General features: G+C 39.8%; 3 protein-coding genes across 3 annotated transcripts; 1 reads left to right on the plus strand and 2 right to left on the minus strand.

Annotated features, from left to right (window-relative positions):
• Window positions 1-2,501: 2,501 nt before the first annotated feature.
• atp6v1f (ATPase H+ transporting V1 subunit F) lies at window positions 2,502-4,665 on the minus strand. Its single transcript, XM_076296281.1, has 2 exons — window positions 4,418-4,665; window positions 2,502-3,665 (listed from the first exon to the last, which is right to left on the minus strand). Exons 1-2 carry the CDS (start codon window positions 4,573-4,575, stop codon window positions 3,464-3,466), a joined length of 360 nt encoding a protein of 119 aa, XP_076152396.1. The 5' UTR covers window positions 4,576-4,665; the 3' UTR covers window positions 2,502-3,463.
• Window positions 4,666-5,042: 377 nt separating this feature from the next.
• Window positions 5,043-6,913, plus strand: lamtor4 (late endosomal/lysosomal adaptor, MAPK and MTOR activator 4). Its single transcript, XM_076296283.1, has 4 exons — window positions 5,043-5,134; window positions 5,423-5,503; window positions 5,718-5,835; window positions 6,250-6,913. Exons 1-4 carry the CDS (start codon window positions 5,132-5,134, stop codon window positions 6,345-6,347), a joined length of 300 nt encoding a protein of 99 aa, XP_076152398.1. The 5' UTR covers window positions 5,043-5,131; the 3' UTR covers window positions 6,348-6,913.
• rint1 (RAD50 interactor 1) lies at window positions 6,907-15,443 on the minus strand. The gene is made up of 13 exons (XM_076296264.1): window positions 15,224-15,443; window positions 14,751-14,992; window positions 14,473-14,646; window positions 14,240-14,380; window positions 13,924-14,074; window positions 13,720-13,830; window positions 13,216-13,441; window positions 12,979-13,116; window positions 12,519-12,718; window positions 10,626-10,843; window positions 8,097-8,277; window positions 7,842-7,960; window positions 6,907-7,589 (listed from the first exon to the last, which is right to left on the minus strand). Exons 1-13 carry the CDS (start codon window positions 15,437-15,439, stop codon window positions 7,379-7,381), a joined length of 2,328 nt encoding a protein of 775 aa, XP_076152379.1. The 5' UTR covers window positions 15,440-15,443; the 3' UTR covers window positions 6,907-7,378.
• Window positions 15,444-19,840: the final 4,397 nt, after the last annotated feature.

Raw genomic sequence — 19,840 nt, forward strand, 5'->3', positions numbered from 1 at the left:
GGTGTTTTTTTCATGTATTTATGTTTTGCTTTTTTCACTACGGAGAGGGGATGCAAAATAATTATTCTTATATCCCATTTAATACTGTATCCCTTTACAGGGTATATTCCAAACAGGGTTTTTGAAAATAGTATGATAATAATAATAATCATAATAATAATTTTCAATAGTAATAATAATTGGATTTTCAAAGGTCTTACGGTGTTGAGTTGGTTCCATTTGTGTTCATTTCATATGATTGATTCTTACTTCTACAGTAACGAAAAATGAAATGAATTTGATTAGAAACTCTCTGAAGGAACACTAAAACATAAAGCCACTTATCTAAGAATCTTACTTTTGACAAAAAAAGATGCAAATTGATAGTTCCTAATGCAGTTCTTTTGATGAATTGGCTCTTGGTATAGTAAGCGTCTTACCTTGTATCACTCTGTGTACTGTTGAAGCTGATTGGAAATCCAACAACACAACCGAGAAGCAAAGCACTGAGTGACCAGGCTGGACTCATAGTGTCACTGAGCATAATCAGCCACTAAAGAGGCTCTAAAGAGACCTATGGACCAAAATCTAGTCTTTTTTTTTCAATGAACGATGTTTTATATCTGTTTTGGACAACCTGACAACCTTGTCTTTGGTTAACTGATGGACATTTTGAATGACAGTACCAAGGACACAGAAGAGTAATGACTCAATGATTTCATTAGAAACACACACACACACACACACACACACACACACACACACACAGCCTATACACTGTATATAGCTGACCTGTTGAGTAGTATAGGTGGCTCGCTACAAAAAAAAAAATCATGTTATTTATTCATCATAACAGCCCCCCATCTAATATGGGCCCAATATGTAGCTTGTCTCATAAAAAGAAAAAGAAAAACACTCACATAGGCGGATCCATGAGGGTGTCGTTAAAAGTTGGGTCTATATCAGGTCTGTTAAAAAAGGATCAAACAGCATGACGGGTGAATTGTAATGATTACCTTTGCCACCATGAAAATGGCCATTGTGTTTTTTTCATGTATTTATGTTTTGCTTTTGCACTACGGAGAGGGGATGCAAAATAATTATTCTTATATCCCATTTAATACTGTATCCCTTTACAGGGTATATTCCAAATAGGGTTTTTGAAAATAGTTTAATAATAATAATCGTAATAATAATTTTCAATAGTAATAATAATTGGATTTTCAAAGGTCTTACAGTGTTGAGTTGGTTCCATTTGTGTTCATTTCATATGATTGATTCTTACTTCTATAGTAACGAAAAATGAAATGAATTTGATTAGAAACTCTCTGAAGGAACACTAAAACATAAAGCCACGTATCTAAGAATCTTACTTTTGACAAAAAAAGATGCAAATTGATAGTTCCTAATGCAGTTCTTTTGATTAATTGTCTCTTGGTATAGTAAGTGTCTTACCTTGTATCACTCTGTGTACTGTTGAAGCTGATTGGAAATCCAAAAACACAACCGAGAAGCAAAGCACTGAGTGACCAGGCTGGACTCATAGTGTCACTGAGCATAATCAGCTAAAGAGGCTCTAAAGAGACCTATGGACCAAAATCTAGTCTTTTTTTTTCAATGAACGATGTTTTATATCTGTTTTGGACAACCTGACAACCTTGTCTGGTTAACTGAAGGACTTTTTGAATGACAGTACCAAGGACACAGAAGAGTAATGAGAGCACTTCTCAGTGTTGTGAAAATATTTGGACTTGGCAGACCATGGACTCGTTCTGTTTCAGAGACCCACAAGCATGGGGACAAATTTGAACCATATTGGAAGTTAACTATGCCATTTGTTGCATTGGCTCTGTCAGCCTATGCACTGTCCTTGGCTTTATTTGTCAAATCATGTTGATACTTTATGTCCAGTGTATCTCAGCGTCATTAAAGCTGCATGACATCTCTACTGTTGACTGTCATGGAGGCATTCAATTTCTTTGTTCTCAATTATAAAAGGAAAAACACTCACATAATTGGTCGTTAAAAGTTGGGCCTATATCAGGTCTGTTAAAAAAGTATTAAACATGACGGGTGAATTGTAATGATTACCTTTGCCATCATGGAAATGGCCATGGTATTTTTTCCCCCATGTATTTATGTTTTGCTTTTGCACTATGGAGAGGGGATGCAAAATAATTATTCTTAAAATATTTCCAGGAGGGAGCTTAATCTTTTACACATCTAATATTTTAAAGTAATTTACATTACTTAAAATATAGTTGATGTTACAAGATATTTAGAGAGTGGGGACTAGCTCATTGGTAGAGGTCATATGAGAGACAAATGTCTGCGTCGGCTTCATTGACACACAGACTCTACATTCTAGTAATGTTTCTTCCAGCGGCCACAGAGTGTTTGTCCTTTAACACTGAGATTTCAAAATTCCCACTGATATGTAGCCTATTTTTAAAAATACATTGCAGGCACATCTACATACAATGAATGGATCCACTCATACTAAATCACTACCACAACACAAGAAAGGGCATAGTCATAGATTTTAATCAACAACTATTTTTGGATATATTTGACGGTACAATAATTTAACATGTCTAACATCAGCATAACAAACCAGTCGGCCATTTTATTATAGCCTAGGCTACTCATCCAAAAAATAAAACACCAATCTAGACAAAGTGAGTATGTGTCTTCATGTGTCTTGTGCCTCCTAATAACTGAATAACAATTTAACAAATTACAACTCAATTCATTTTCCAGTGAAAATACATTTTATGGAATGAAAACAATAAGATAATAATAGAGGTTCAACCTGGGTCTGATGTTACAAGATGTTGCATGCTCCAGTCAGCAGACAGTCTGCTACTCACTTGACTGATGATTAACCCAACCAAGTATGGTAGTGGAGGCGATGAGTCAATGGAGATGTCAAATGTTTACAAGAGCAATAATGGACCCTAGACTGAATTCTGAAATAGGTCCTTTGTGTTTTCACATCAGTATAAATTAAAAGACAAACATAAAAATAAACAAACAAAAACAAAGATACATGGGAACATATGGTTTTATACATGAATTAAACTCACCGTACAGGACAAATTAAATTCACTGCACACACAAAACAACAATATTGATAAGACATGGATGAAAACAAGATGGTTCACTATGCCACAGCAACACAACCAACAGCATTCTGGAGACAAAAAAAACGGACAATCTCCAAGTACCACAAATGATGGTGCACTAAAGTAAACAGGCCTGTCTTCTTATCAGTGTCATATGTATGGGGAAACAATGGATTCATAAAATTACAATAAACTTGACTTTCTTCTTGGATAGAGCAATGTTGTGACAAATCATAAGAGAAGAAAACAATGAAATACACTGGTACTAACAGTCAGTGACACTTATGATACACTTCACTATAGCAAGCGCATATACTCTGGCTCTCTTCTTTCTGCTTCTGTCCATGCCATATTCAGATTTATCGGAAGTCCTCAGCAGAGAACATTCCCTTGGCTCGGCGCAGGATGGAATCCTTGGAAGCATCATAAGGATGCTCTTTAGAAGGTATCTCCAGAACAGCCGGGATGGATTCCATGTGGCCATCTATGGCGTGACGAATCATCTCCGCAACAAATTGATTGATGAGAATAATTCCAATGTCATTCCGAGCAAGGAAACTCCTTTTGGACAAAAAAGAATACGAGTTAACCAATTAAAATTGAAGTAAAAGGAAAGTAAACTTGGATGCCATACCCCTGGAAGACGAGGCATCACGCTGACCAACAATATTTTCTAGTAGCCTATAGATTTGGTTTATTTTTGGCGTAGCCTAGCCTATTATCAAAGTGACAAAGTTGATAGAATGTTCCAAGGTCGTGACTGAAGCAGGCTACACGATGTCACGTTGCTAAAACTGAAAGGTAGCCTAGTCAACAAACACGGTCAATCGAAAACTATAGCGGTAACCAAAGAAAACATTGTCGGGTAGCGTAATGTCGGTGGGAAAATACCACCCATGGCTTTTAGTTAACATATTAAACGAGACCTCTGATTATTCATAAGGCTATTGAAGTGCACAGGTTACTGGATTCCACAGCAAACCTGCGGGGAGCGAGGCTCACCTATTTAAATGGTCTGATAGGCCTAATGATGGCTACTGTTTTTGTTGTTGTTGTTTTTGTAGGTCTTGGGCAGACAGAATCAAATGTGCTAGCCATTTGTCATCAAATCCCAAATGCATAGCCTAGCTGGTTAGCTAATCTAATAGTAACGTAGGCAATGCTGCCCATCAATAACGCGTTTCTCTTGGACCGTATCACCTGTGACTGTTTAGCTAACTCACCAACTAACATTCATGAGATTGCAGGCAAGACAGACATCGGTAGGTAAAGCAGTGGGTCTTCACCCCTTCACATAATTTTAAAACACTTACTTGAACGTTTCCTCTATCTCAGTGATACTGGTGTCCTTCTCGACAACCAAGAAATTAGGCTTTCGGTTTTTGTTAAGTTCACCAATGCCACCAAGTAGAAACCCAGTACATGTATCTTCGTCGCCAATAACAGCGATTAATTTCCCTCGACCAGCCATAATCCTTATAATAAGATTTTTAGGTGGGATATTTTCTGAAGCTTTAGCATGAGTCGTATCTTGTTCCTGAATGAATCATGTGTTCTTGTCAGCTGACTGTCCTACTTCCGCTCTGAAACCCCGTGATTATTTTACTGTCAAACCAGCTACAAATAATTTCCTATATTTTTAGCTAAAGCTCAACCGCAGGCGACTCCGTAAAACTCTTTCTTTTACTGTCTATGGTAAAACTAGGCCTACCTCTGTGGGCATTCACACACAAAAACCCACAATACACAAAGCTAATTACTTAGTGAATATTTGAGTAAAAAGGTTTGCCCTTGCAGTTTCAGATCATTGGTTTGAGTTGGTTGTTTTCTCTATTTATGCATCTACTTGCGTGTATAATTCAATTAATAAATTGATGATTTAATGTATCGTGAAAAACATTTGTTTTCCAGACAAAAGCTGCAGAGCTAGTCAGCTGATTTACTGATCTGACGTCATTAAAACGCGACTGTTATCACGTGAGACAGTAATGACAACAGCAAGCTGAACAAAATTGTGAGACGCTAAGATGGTAAGAAACTTGTGTGGTAAAATGTTATTATAGGGGGTGTTCAACGTCAAATTCGTTTAATTTATGTTAAAACGTATTATGAACTTGCCCAGTGTTTCGGTAATATCACTTGGTTCTCTGTCAGTATTTACTATTTGACTATTCCTTAGGGATATAACAGTATTGTTAACGCTTGTCATGTGTTGTCTATCTTTTCTTGTTCTTCTGTCGGCTGAGCTAATTGTGTTTAGTTGAGAGTTAGGTTTTTTAACTAGCATGTGATCGTTAACCCCCCTCCCTCCCTCCCAGACAACTGCTTTGACGCAAGGTCTTGAGAGAATACCGGATCAAATTGGATATCTTGTCATCAGCGAGGATGGAGTATTAGCTGTAAGTACTTTTGCATTGAGTCTGGGAAGGGACATAGTCTCTTCTCGACTTTGATAGCTAGCTTGCATGCTCGCTGATCACTGTTGCCTGTTCCGGAATTTCACCATAAGATGTTATAGACCAATATGAGTGTCATGTTGGCATGTGTAAAATGGGGTGAAGCTTTGTGCAATCATTCTAAAACAACGAACTGATTGCCAATTTGTCCCTACAGTCCTCGGGTGAACTCGAGAATGATGAACATACAGCAGGAGTCATCATGCAAATGGTGCGAACTGCCTGCCGTTTTCGACTCCATGGAACACCTGAGCCTCCATTCAAACGCATGTCAGGTGAGGTGGAGTGTACCTTAAAACGCATTATTATCACCATACCAGGGGCGACGGCTTCTGACGAAACCGCTAGTGGCCGTAATAATTGAGCTTTGGAGCATTTTGAGGGGCCATTGTTTTCAGTCTTACTTTGAATATAATGTGAGTGTTTTCAAACCGACTCATGAGATGATTGTATTGTTACACCCCTAAGTATTATAGCTGGTGTACAATGTTATTTTAATTTTATCCCATTTTATGTAATTTGTCATCTGGTCCAATACTATGACTTACTGAAAGTGGTTTCATACTCAGTCAAGGATTGATGGCCCATGCTCTAACTCATTTAAAGCGATACATTGCTGGGTAATTATCCTGTAACTGAATATACTTTTTTATTATTTTATTAACACCACACATGGTCTTCTTCCACAGTGATGTTTGAGGACTACGTCTATGCAGTAACAGTCTCCGGACAGAAAGTGTTTGTGGTAAAAAGACAAAACAACCAGAGAGAACCTGTGACTGTGTAGAGTGAGAACGAGGTCAGATCCCATGTGGACAGCGGCTTAATAGCCACCCAGGACCCAGGCCACGGAACGTTGAGTTTTTTTTGTTCTTGTTTGTTTGTTTTTATTTTAATGCTGATAAACAGTCCCGGTGAGGAGGTTGGTTCACCTCTGCTTGGATTGAAGTCGTAAGGCATTCTTGTTAATTTCTTTATTCACAAATTGGATGTCATCTTTTGTGCAACAGATGTTTTTGGTTTTGAATTATGTTACCGGGTAGTAGGCTACACAGTTTTTCTTCCAAATCGATTGGTTCTGGTCAAATTAAATTAACACATTTTAGAGTTCTGTTTTACAAAAAAATACTTTCTTTAATTTGGTTATTTATACATACAACTACTAGTATTTATTTAAACCATTCACAGGGCCCTAGCACTAACTAGAATTTTACAAGTGATAAACACGTGTACGTTATACATCATGACAGTTGCAAAATATATTAATGTAGTGACAAGTGTGATCATCCATGTAAACGTTCATTGCATATGACTAACAAATAAATATAACAAAGTATTTTGGGACATTTTAAACTTGTGGTGAAGCATCCGTTTTTTGGAAGGGGTTGTAGTACCATTTGCCATTTTAAAAAAAACTCTTACTGATATGATACTTTGTAATGCTTTTTTTAGCTAGTCCACAAAACTTCCAGTTTCATAAGAACATTTAATCCCAGTCTTTGTAAAGCATATTCACAGGTAAATTACCTGATTCATCAAGTGCTCGACTTATCAACATTTGCACGTCATATGAAGTAGAGAAATCTGTGTGTGTGTGTACATTTTTTTTTGTTGACAAAATCAAGCTGCAATAATTTCTGCATGATGGCTGGAATCACTGCGTTTTAGGTGATACATTTGCAACAAATCCCAAACTGACATAAAAATCACAGTGATCAAACATGAGTGAGTCATTAAGTCATCTGTATCGCCACCCCAGAGGATGGCGTTTCAGGGGTAGACCATGTAAGCCCTTTGTAGGTGTTATGGGTGGTCCTTTTATTGCGCAGGCCATGATGCCCTGAGCCCCAGCAAGATGGAGACGTCATACGGAGGCAGACGATACACACCCAGCTCGTTGAGGGCAGCCTCGGGGCTGGGCTGCAGACTCTCTGGAACAAACAGTTCGTCTTCCGCCTCTCTAAGGACATCCCGCAGCAGCAGGGCAGGGCCCACATTCAGCGTCAAGATAATGCAAGCCTCCTTCACCCTAACACAGACCGAGAGAGAGACAATGTTTCCATGCATTTACATGGCATTTAGAATGTTCACGTCTACTTCCAGAGGTGGTTACTGAACTCCACCTCCCTTAAACTTGAAATGTCACCAGATCTTGAACTATTTTGATCTGACAAGCGTTTTATTTCATTACCTGATGAGTTAACAAGGCTTAAAGGTACCGTCAGCATATCTTGATGTGTAAATTAACCTCACACACAAATAGCAGCACTACTATACTCACTGTTTGAAGAAGTTTTCTGGTCTCTTGCAATAGTGTCCAAACAGAGGAAACAGGTTCCTGGTCATGTCAAACTGTAGCTGTGCAGCCCCACCCTCATTGAAATGGTTGTACAATATAAGCTGTGGCAGGTAAATGTACAAACAACCTTCATTAGTAAATCAAAAGTAATTCTGATACACTTACTGTACCTAACTTGTTTCCTTATTATTTGTGCGATAGAACATTCCATCTTAGCCTTCTCAGAACAGCACTCACGTCTTGGTAAAGGAAGAGATCCAGCCTCTCAGCCAAACCTTGCCAGAACGTCTGAAACAGAGGCAGACTCAGAAGCTGCTGTAGCTGTAGCAAATGGTCCCGCAAGCAAAGCATCATGGGACATGCAGAACTGGACAAAGACATGGTTGCCTGGTCACACTGGGAGGGCAAGGAAAGCCATCTGCAACGGACGAACCAAATGAACTTCAGATCCCATGGTAAATTGAAGGGTCAATTCCAACTCAAGTTTCCCCCAAATACACCAGTTTGTATAGACCCTTTCAACAATAAAAACAAAAACAATGCTTGAACATTCTATTTGGTTCCCAATCTACTTCCTCTGCATTAAAGATGAACTGAACTGAAATAATCAACATTGATAATGTGTTGATTATGACAATTAAAAATAAATTACAGTAAAAAAAATAATTAAAAAAATCAATACGTAGCCTTTTTTAAGCAACACCAAAATTGCGTTTGTTAGTATTAAAACGCTGCCAGTTTCAATGACGTCACTGGCATGGTAGGACCTGAGAAGTTCTATAGGCAACAGCTGCAGCATATTATGTATACACGAAAATTAGTAATTTTAATGGCATGGGTTACAAATTTGAGCCTGTGAGGGACAGGCCTGTAGTGTCTTGACTACCACTAGATGGGTTTCAGGCTCCAGCTTAACCTTCAGTAGGATCATTTGGGTGAAAATGACTGTGTGGGCGCTGCCGGAGCATGGACACTGGAATCTATCTGCTGCAAAGCAGTGGCGAAACGTAGGGAAAATGTTCAAGGAAGCCAAAGTGACGGGGAAAATATGTTTATTTATGTATGTGTTTATTTCGGGGGTATACATTTTGTGCAATGTACAACATAGATACATTTTGTGCGGCACAACATAGGCTACTGTAGACCTAGCCTAGTCATGTAGAAAACTGGACGAGGGGCGCTTGAGACAGCAACACGCACGCCACGCTGTCTCTCTGTCTCCGACTCTCCCTCCATCCCTCACACACACACACATTGCCTACTGTACATCCTCCACACAACTGCATACTCACTCACCACCACTACATTAGGCCTATGCGAAGGCTACGGTGAATATACAAATAATCTATAGTATAACACGCATTGTCACGGCAATGTAGGCTAACGCAGTATGGACTACTCGTAACAGCAACTCACACGGGCTCTCTCTCTCCCTCCCTTGAAACTGTAAAAAAACTTAGTTACCCCAAGTTGACCCCAGATACACAGAGGATACACGAGTTTGCCGTTTATTTTAGGCTAACGTTAGTGGAGAGTTTTTTACCTTGTGGATGTTGATATTGCACGAGTCTCTTGGATAGCAGCACTGCGAGTTAAACTCCGGAGACGGTGAACAACTGGCTTCAGGGTGAGTAGAAAGGGACATTGGATTCTGTTTACAGACCCGCTGTGGTTTAGTTACCAGCTAGTAAACGCATTATTATCGATCTGTGATATCGTCGGAGTCATGATTTATACTCTCTATGGTCGGAGTGCTAGCTTGTGGAGTTTGACAGAAGAGTGTTTCCAAGGTAGCTGCTAGCCCTTTCCTAGGTTGATTCGTATGGTAGCCTAACACTGGACCTCATCTGAGGCTACTTCGAGATATTATTCCAAAGGGGACAGATAGGCTACTGCACTTAAAACTTTAAACGATTGAACGAACCTTCCCGGACTTTGTAATTGCGACCAGTGACTGCATTGGGTGAACGAAGCCGAAGTTGAAACTTAGGCTCCATGGCACATAGACTGCAGGGCTCGCCCTTATATGAATTGAAAAAGACTACAAGCTGCCCCACCGAGTTTGCGATAAAGTAAGCGAGAAAAGGGTTTTTTAAGTCAGGATATGGCAAGTCAATGGCATTTATTCGTCCAAAGTTACAGACCAGTTTCCATAGTGCACATCTTATCAATAGTTTGAATGTCGTGTGTGTTTCTGCTCATTGACAAAATAGCGTTCAGTATGATTCATGCCCAATTAATTTCCTCTGTTAAAGTGTTCGCCTTTGTTTCACTAGTTTGGTTTCATTTTGTATGAGATTTTGTGATGTAGGCTAGCCTATGATAAATGACTTATGGCCAATATGTAACTCAGCTAGGCCTAATGTTAGTTTCCTCAGCCATGTCAGCTAGCCTCAGACTCATTATCTGCTATGGCTGCTAGTGCTAGTGCAGAGTAGCTTACCATGCCAGTGACGTAGCCGATTGTTGAAATCCAACATGGCGGCGCCCGTGTAACAACAACACCACTTTCAACGTACAGTTTTATCCCTTTTAATAAATTCAGCCATTTTAATCATTGTACCAATGAGAAGAAATAAAATAAATCTGTTATATCACCTTTACTTCAAATTCCAGTTCAGTTCATCTTTAAGATAACATATGGAATGTTAAAACGGAAGCCTTGTGGGGCCAACTATGATGCTGATAATGGAACTCTCTTGAAAGGGTCTATAATGTGTCCTTAGATTAGCAAAATCGGAGACAAGGGACAATAACTGAGTTGACCTGTCTCGTATGTAGGTCTGGGTTTTCTCCCGCACATCTCTCATGACCGCGTCCAGCAGCCGGCCCATCATATCCCCACGGAGCCGCTCCAGCAATCCCAGCAGTTCTTCAAACAGAGAACCCTCGAGAGATGCCAGGCGGCCTGTCTCTGTGGCCCCCATGGGCCCCAACACCTCGTCACCAAGAGCCACAGCAGCCTGCTGCAGCTGCAAGAAGAACTGAGAGAGAACACAGGAGTCAGATAACTCATGTATACCACAACACATACACAACCAGAGTTGGGTGTAACGTAATCACATTACATTTGTCAGTAATGTTACATCCCTAGCTGTTTCTGTGTTCCTGCTGTTGTTTTATGTGTTTTATCAGACAGTCCAGCAGGGGGATTATTTGCTGGGCCAGCTCTATAAAAAAAGGTCATACTCCGCTCTCGCCCACACTACGTCCAGGTCTCCAGTCCATCTCAGAGTGAGAGTCTGGGAGAGAGGCCTGGAAATCGGGCGGCTTCGTTTTCGCGGCCTTCTGTTGATACTTTCTTTTGAATGTTAATTTTTGCCTTTATATATGTTCTAGTTTAATTATAATAAGTTATTGATTATTTTCAAATGTATCCACCGTTGTCTGCCGTGTTTTGCCCTTGCTTTAGTTAGTTTTGTTATAGTTCCCTGTCCCTAGCAGAGGACTTACAGTAACAGTAACAGGTTGTGTAACGTGTTACTGTTCTAAATTCAGCAATCACACTACAGTTCGTAACAGTGTGTGAGCAAAGATTACTATATTCTCCTATTTGAGAAAAGGAAAGAGGAATTCTCCTCCTCAAGCTGTGGTCTCCATGCATGCTGCAGTGACGTGCTTTACCCTGTCATGTGGAGCAGGGTGCGTGGAATCAGACCGCATCCTAGCACTGCCTCTGAGAAGAACTCCTTGGCTTTAGTTCTTTGCTTTCCTATTTACAATCTGTTTAATATTAATGCTGTTTATAGAGTTACAAATAAAAAACTAAATATTCACCTGAATAAAAAATAAAAAAATCAGCCGTTCAAAATGTCACGGTAGCGAGTGCATTCTTAATTAGGTTAAACTGCGTTGCCGGTATTTTATGTGTTTGTGTGTGTGTGCGCACATCCTCTGGGAGGGCTACAAGAACATCATCAAAAAAAAAACATCGGAGTATTTGCTTACTACTGAGTGGGAGAGCGGAGAACAGCACACAATTAACTAATGACTAGTTTAATTAACTAATGATTAACTTATGACTAGTTTGATTAACTAATGACTAGTTTAATTAACTAATGACTAGTTTGAAGTCAATCACACCACGAATTGCCTCCAAAAAGATTTCAGGGTGTTATACAAGCTAGGACTGCCACTGGTTTCAGTGTGAGGGAGGGTGCGTGAGTTGGGCAGCTCTTCCATAAAGCAATTTGAATTTGCACAATTTTTAAAAGCATCACTGAGGTGCCATGTTTGTGAACTTGAACTGAAGTCATCTTTCAGCAAGACAGAGCAATGATCAGCTATCTATAAGAAATGCCTGGTAAAAAGCAACATGGAGTCTAAAAGAGTATATGCTACCTAATGTTTTACACTATGTCATTAATTAAATAATAAATAAAAGGGGACGGTATCAATAACGGTGCCAATAGAAACATTTCAATGCAGTAACACAAAAGTAATGTAACACATTACTTTCCATAGTTTGTTAACTACCACAGTCACGAGCTGGGTCACGATAGTCTGTCATTTTTAAAAAGTGGGTCCCCAGAAAAAAGGTTTGAGAAACACTGCCATAGAGAGTAAAGAAGTAATGCAAGGGATTACATTTTTTTTTACAGTAGTGAGCAATGAGTAACGACTCCAACACTGGACAGACAAACAGATAGCATAACTTACTACATTGTCACCCCAGTCAATAAGCACTGCAGAAATGTAATTGGCAGCATTGAGGATGGCACAGTAGCGTACGCCCAGTGGGTTCCGAGACTCTTCTTTCATGACTTGTGTCAGTCGGATACGGAAGTCGTCCACCAGCTCCCTCTGCAGAGCCAGGAAGCTGAGCTGCGCCCGAGGAGAGGGCAGAGAGCGGTACCGGTCTGAGAGGACAGAAGAAGAAATGAGACGGTTGCTGATGAGATGCTGATGGGATGCTGCTTGGAAGTTCTTTTCATCCAATGGGTCATTCTGTCTTGGAAATATGAAGCACTAGAACTGAACTGCAACTGTAGAATTTGATTTACAGCTACACAATTACAAATGAATTTCACAAATTTCACACATGTTTAATATCAATTTACAACTACCGGTATTTATGTGTTGGTCACCATGTGTTATGTTTGCTTCAAATGCATGTTACCTGTAATGACCAACAGGAGTGTCATAAAGGTCTCTGCACAATCTGGAGCTTTCAACTCATCCATGTCTGTGATGTCTCTGTATTGGGAACTCCAAGCTCCTTCTGCTGACAGCATGGCATCCACTTTCTCAAGTGCCACTACAATGGAGGCATAGGCACAATTAGGAGATCAGTCCCCAGCCAAAACTAACAGGGCTGACAGGACACTGCAATAGTGCTGGGCCTGACTGAGCTCACTTTTTCTCTCTACACTGAGCCACTTCTGCAAGACAGCTTCCTCCAGCAGGATGTGCAGGGCACCAGGTAAGGTGCTGGGGTAGGCATGTGTGCTGCGCAGCTCCTTTTCAAACTGAAGCACCTCATCCACCAGGTGGCAGAACAGAGCATCATCATACAGAAGCCGGGAGGCATCCAACGCTAGCTTCTCCTGAGCGAGAGAGAGGAGGCCTCGGCACAACTCCACCTAAACCAGAGAGACATTGTCCATAGTTAACAGGCTCATACTTGACAAAAAATATAATTTAGCCAACAGGAGTCATATGGTATAATCATAACCTACAGTGTATTATTCACAACAGCCTAGAAAATAGACAATTCCTTCCTTTTTTCTCACCATTTAGAAAAACCACCATAAGGTCTGAACCTGCCTTGATAACATAAAAACCTGCAACATACCACATATGTCATTATCTAACCATCATCCGATCAAACACTGTTCAAAAATACTCCTCAAAACAACACCTTAGCATTGATGTTGGCTCGTGAGTGATCCAGAATAGGCTGAATCTTCTCTTCCATGAAGTTAGAGTTGTTCCCCATCCACATGAGGACCTGGGTTAGGTACCACTCTGGCTAGAAACAAAAAGTAGACAGAGATGGACACTGTAAAGAAAAATAGTAGTGTCAAATCTGAAAAGTGTACCTTATCGTATTTAATGTGCTGACCTTGTTTAGGGAGTTAGTTTGCCGATTCCCAGTGAAGTGGTACTTGAACCGCTTACTGAGAGGAACCAGCATAATCTTGATGGGCAAAGAGAGGGGTATAGACTGGGGAAAGCCCAAACGAGAGGATGGCTCCTCTGATATTAGATCATCACTGGGAATGGAGTCATGGATTGTATATTCACTGGTTACTTTATATTAACAAATAGGGTAAATAGGGTAAATATTCAGCATTGCGCTTAAGATTTAGCTAGAATCACTTTTTCCAGTATTTCCATGGAGAGTAGAAATATAACAGTGAACATGCATAAAAGGATACGAGGTTTGCAGGGCCAGGAGCTGAGATACCAGAAGTTCTAGCTGGCTATTGAGCTCCTGGGCATTAGCAGGTGGAGAGAGGGAAGGAGTTGGAGGAGAGATAAAAGGCCATTGCAACTGTGTGAGAACCTCTTCAAAGTCCCTAATGAGAAAGAGGAGGGAATTGAAAGGTTGAAAAACTAAATAAACCCACTCTTTATGCTACATTAACTTAAACAATTTAGGTATAAATACCCTGTAAGTCTGTCTTTTAGAATCTTGTGCCAAAATCGTAGCGTTTCTCTGAGGAAAGCCTGCAGGTGGCTACAGCCTGACTCCTGCAGGCTCACGTCCAACTTAGCCATAGTGCTGATGGCCCCAACAGCTTCCCATGTGCTACTGGTCATTAAACATTGCTGAATACTGTCACTGTGAATTGGATACAAAAAAAGACACAAAACTCGCGTAAGTAGCCTACTTCTTCCAAAATGTCATCGTCAGCAGATGCCCAACACGTTTCTTTGTTGACTTACCTGAGCTCTTCGATGCGGGCTAAACACTGTAAATATTTCAGGTGCTTCTCTATGGTATCCAACTGGCCGAGTGTTTGTCCAAGTCTGTCTGCCCAACTCTGTGCACCCTGAAGATGTTGTTGCAATGTGTTAGAGAGTACCCTCTCTTTCTGAAGTAAACTTTCCAGGTTGGACTGAGATTTCTCTGCAGTTTCAAGGGCAGCAGACACCCGCAGCGGCACCGAGCTCGATGCTGTCATTACCTGTCATGTAGAACAAAAAACATGAGCAAGCTACTGTACATATGGCATATGTTTTGTAAGCATCGTCATGCCGCGGCCATTACTCTGTGGGATCACCGTTAGCATAATAGATGAACTGAAATCCGTTTTAATGTCATGAACATCTACAACTATCATGACACACTAATTAATTTTCTGTCATAGCTGGGAGTGGGACATTGTCTTTTACTTTAGCTGCTACCGTTAACGTACCTGTTCTTCCAGAGCCTTGTTTTCAGCCTTTAGTTTCTCAAGCATACCACTAACTTTGCTTAATGCCTTCAGATCGCAACCAATTTCTTTTTCTACAAACTGCATTAAATAGTCTGTTACTTCATCGTCATCTGAAGCAGAGGTGTTTTCAGACACTGAGAGACTGTTCATCTCTCTCTCGACGCAATTTTCTTGCTCCTCTAAGGGCGCCGCCATGTTTGCTGTACTTCCTATTCCACGTCAACAGAATACTTCGACCCCTCGTGGTTACTACTGAAATTACAGAGATGAAGTCAGCCTGTGGCGGCCAAGCTTTAGCTTCTGCGCATGTTTTGAAAATATGTTCAATTGACCTCTCCAGAATAAGTCCCGCCTCCGTAACTTCCGTATCCATCCAACTTCCGGGCGTGGATTGTCTATGAGAAATAACATGGCGTTTCGAAATATCATACCGGTAAAACATCTGTAGGTAGCGAAGTTGAAAAAGCTGGTGGGCAGATTGGCCTACACACTTCTGCCATATAGTTTCCACTGGGTTTTTTGATTGTCGGTGCCGTTTAAGTAGTATACTATAGACTATACTACTTAAACGGCACCGAAAATCAAAAAATCCAGTGGAAACTAGATGGCAGAAGTGTGTAGGTCAATCTGCCCAGCAGCTTTTTTTAATTTGTCACCTACAGAGTTTGACAGGTACGATCTTTCAAAACGCCATGTTATTTCCCATAGACAATCCACGCCCGGAAGTTGGATGGATACGGAAGTTAGGAGGCGGGATATATTCTGGAGAAGTCTATTCCATTTCTGTAGCCTACGCCTATTTAATTGATCGGTCCCCATATAGTCTGCATGTTATGTCTGTCAATAGCAGTGACAAGTTCAGTAATACTCTGGTTTAGATTAGGAAAAATAATCTACACATGACTGTGGTGCTAATAAATCAACAACAATGAGAAAAGTGACTCTAAGCGCTGAACAAGAATTCAGAGCATGGTCTGGGTAGGCTTATAGACTAATCGAATAATATTTCATGTGTCATGTCATATGAATATAGAACATAAAGTCATAGCCTACAGTCCCAATTGTACAGGCCTAGACTACTATGGAGGCCAGGAGGTGACATTGTGAGAAAATGTAGCCTACACTCGTTTTACTAAAATGTGTGCTCATTTGACTCAATCATGTGCTTCTTTTCATAAATCATGTGTGTGTTTTAAATTGTGTGCTCGTTTCAATGATTTGCATCTCTTCACAGAAACTATACACCAGCACAATAGACCAATTTGGTATAGCCTAGGCTACATACAAAGTTCCCCATGATAATGAAGTCAGAAGCGAGTCATTGTTAAAACTCAAACAATAGGCTCTCTCCAAACATAGAGCTCATGATGAGCACACAGTTTAATAAATCGAAAAAAGTTAAAAATGTAAAATGAGCGCACACAAAATATCACAAATCACATCCGACAACCCTTTATATACTGGCGGGGTCTGGAATCATTTAAAGCACTATCATTGTTGAAATTCTATATCATTCAACATGAGTTTTAAGTATGTTGGATGGTTTTGCCATCACTGTATTAATGCAGACACACACACACTCACACATGCATGCCCATCCACCCCTACCTCCAGCCACCCTTTCTTTTCTGTGTGTGTGTGTGTGTGTGTGTGTGTGGTGTTTTGCCATCTTGTTTAGTTAGGCTATACACAGGGATAGAGGACATTTAGAAAAAACCTAGGTTGTTTTGGATTGCATAGAGGACATGAGTTGGGTGAGGATGTTTGGCTTTCAAATTGGCTGCCAAAGAAAACCTGTTTTTAAGAAGCAGCTTGGTGGGCAGTCACCAGTTTTCACACAGTTGGGTTCCTTGTTGCCAAATCTGGGATGAGCATAGGAGAGCAAAGTAGGCTACATCTGAATCCTTCTTCAGTCTTTTTGGACCCACCCTTATGGACCAGAACCACTCATGCCTTGACAATAAAATGTATAGTCTCTTGGACTAGGGCCAATTAATCAGTCATATAATAAATGGAGATGCCATCCCATACCCACTGCATTAGTGTTTGTTGGCTATTTAGTTTAACAGTCTTAAAGGGGTGACGTTACAGAAAACCATTTTTTCTTGTTGGCTTTCCAGATTCATTCAAGATATAACATCTTATTATACCTGTGTAAGAGTGAAACTCTTGCATTTTGGTTCCTCGGCATTGCAGCCATAAGAATATATTAAATACAATACAAAGTGAGAGAGTGTGTGAGTGAGTGTGTACAGGGAACTTAGTAGTACTAATAGTACTTTTCCCTTCCCTGCCTGTAATGACCATAGAAAGGAAATGGTCATAGGGTAAATTAGAAAAGCATAGTGTTTCTACATCACAGTAGGTTGATGTAGGTTCACAGCCAAATCTTGTGAAATGTGCTAATCATGCATGTTAAATTTAATATTTTATATTATATTTTGAACATTCTTTCTTACAGAGCATGCTAGAACATATGTCAAAGAGTTGCTGAAATATGACTATACTTCCTGTGATTATAGCGCCACACAGTGGTCAAAATGTACCACATTTCTTGAGCCTCCTCCTAATTGGGTCCTGAGACCATGTACTGAGTTTGGTGTTGATACGCGAAAGCCTTGCTGAGATATCACTTCACTTCCTGTTTGCCGGCTTCGCCGCCAAACTTGATTGGTCACGACGGGCGACAGGTTTTGAATATGGCTCCAAAAAGCAATGCGTTTGTGAGTCATGATCTGAAGATCATCTGTGCCAAGTTTCGTGAAAATCGGAGAAACTTTCTGACCTTTGATGCCTTTTAAGTGTTTTTGATGAAATCCAATATGGCAGAAGATCCATCATGGCGGAAATTGATGTCATGGGGTGCGTTGAGTTCGGCCTCATCCAAGGGTTCCAAATATAACTCAATCTACGGTTAAAATGTTAAGCGCATAGATGTAATGCAAAATTTGACACATTGGTGGTGCTAGAACACTTGACCGAATCAATGTGCCAAATTTCCCAACTTTTTACTGTATGGTTCAGCAACAGCTCATGACCTTTTGGGTTTACTTCCTGGGTTAATAATCACAAAATTTCGACTTTATATCTCTTAATTTTGACTTTAAATCTCATTATTACGACTTTAAATCTCATAATTACGACTTTATATGTCATAGTTACGACTTTAAATCTCAAAAATACGACTTTATATCTCATAATTATGACTTTAAATCTCATAAATACGACTTTAAATCTTATAATTATTCATTTAAATCTCATAATTTTGATTTAAAATCTCATAATTATGACTTTAAATCTCAAAATTACGACTTTATATCTCATAATTATGACTTTAAATCTCATAATGAGCGTTTCGTTAATAATTATTAATTATTATAATAATAAATATAACCGCAAGCGGTGATTTACGGGGTCCGAGCAAAACGAACATGATAGCATAGCTTTTTAGTTTTACATATGCTTTGATTGTTTGGGCACAATTGTTCAAAAGAAACGTGATCGGATTTCGGTTATCGGATTTCAGTTACCGGATTTCAGCTATCGGATTGGATCAAATCTTGAAAATGGGTTGTTCAAAGGGAAACAAGGATCCTGAAATTGGATTAGATCACATAATCTATTCTTGGTTTTGATCTGGATAAAACCTTCACTTTGTGTCGTTCAAAACTTTTGAGTTGGATTGGAATAAATTTGATGCATAAAATTAGGATTACCCTGTGCTGTAACATTATAGTGTGATAACCTCCACAACCCAACAGTATTCTAACAATACTTGATTCTACAGGACTATTTATTTGTTGTGGATAAGATGAAGGGTTTGATAATGGAAGGCAGTGTTTCCCACAGAATTGAATTGTATTTGTGGTGGTGGGTTCTGTGTCGGAGTCAATAAGATAAACAGCGTATAATTATACAGTTATACTTGCCTTGCACTACAAGTCCATATTGACAAGTAGCTGTAATGCTGTAATGTTATAGTGTGCTAACCTCCACAACCCAACAGCATTCTATTCTAGTATGCTAACCTCCACAACCCAACAGTATTTTAACACTAATGCTTCAGGTGGGATTTGAACTCTCAACATAAGGATGACCAATACAAGGCATTATCCCACTAATCCACTGTCAATCCTACATCTTTGCCAGTCACATTCACATGGTGAAAATGTGTATTGGTAAACACACAAGAAAAACTCCAAGTATACATTTGACAATAAAATGAAGGGCTTTCCTGAAAGAGAACACCTGAAAACGTTTGGAAATTCTGGGACAATTAGACATTTGTACAGAAGAACAGTAATGGATGAAATATAAATATGATAGACTTAATGATGAAGGAAAAATAGTAAACAAAGAAGTTCCCCTATATGTCTTCGAGTGTGTCGGCATTCTGATTCTTGGCAACTAATGAGTGTGAATGTTGATTGCCTGATGTCATTCAGGTGCTGTTCAATGGTGTGACTCTTCAATAACCAATAGCATGTGCATCTTGAGCCTAAAGCTCTAGCAGGATTCGAACTCTCAACCTAACAAACACCAGCACTAGGCATTATCCCTCTGAGCCACTAACAATCCAACATAATAGGCAGTCAC

Source organism: Alosa pseudoharengus, unplaced genomic scaffold (genome assembly GCF_046254945.1).
Source record: "Alosa pseudoharengus isolate Yale_2024_CS ecotype anadromous, Long Island Sound unplaced genomic scaffold, YU_APseudo_1.1 YU_APseudo_1.1_scf_20, whole genome shotgun sequence".
Lineage (NCBI taxonomy): Eukaryota > Metazoa > Chordata > Actinopteri > Clupeiformes > Clupeidae > Alosa > Alosa pseudoharengus.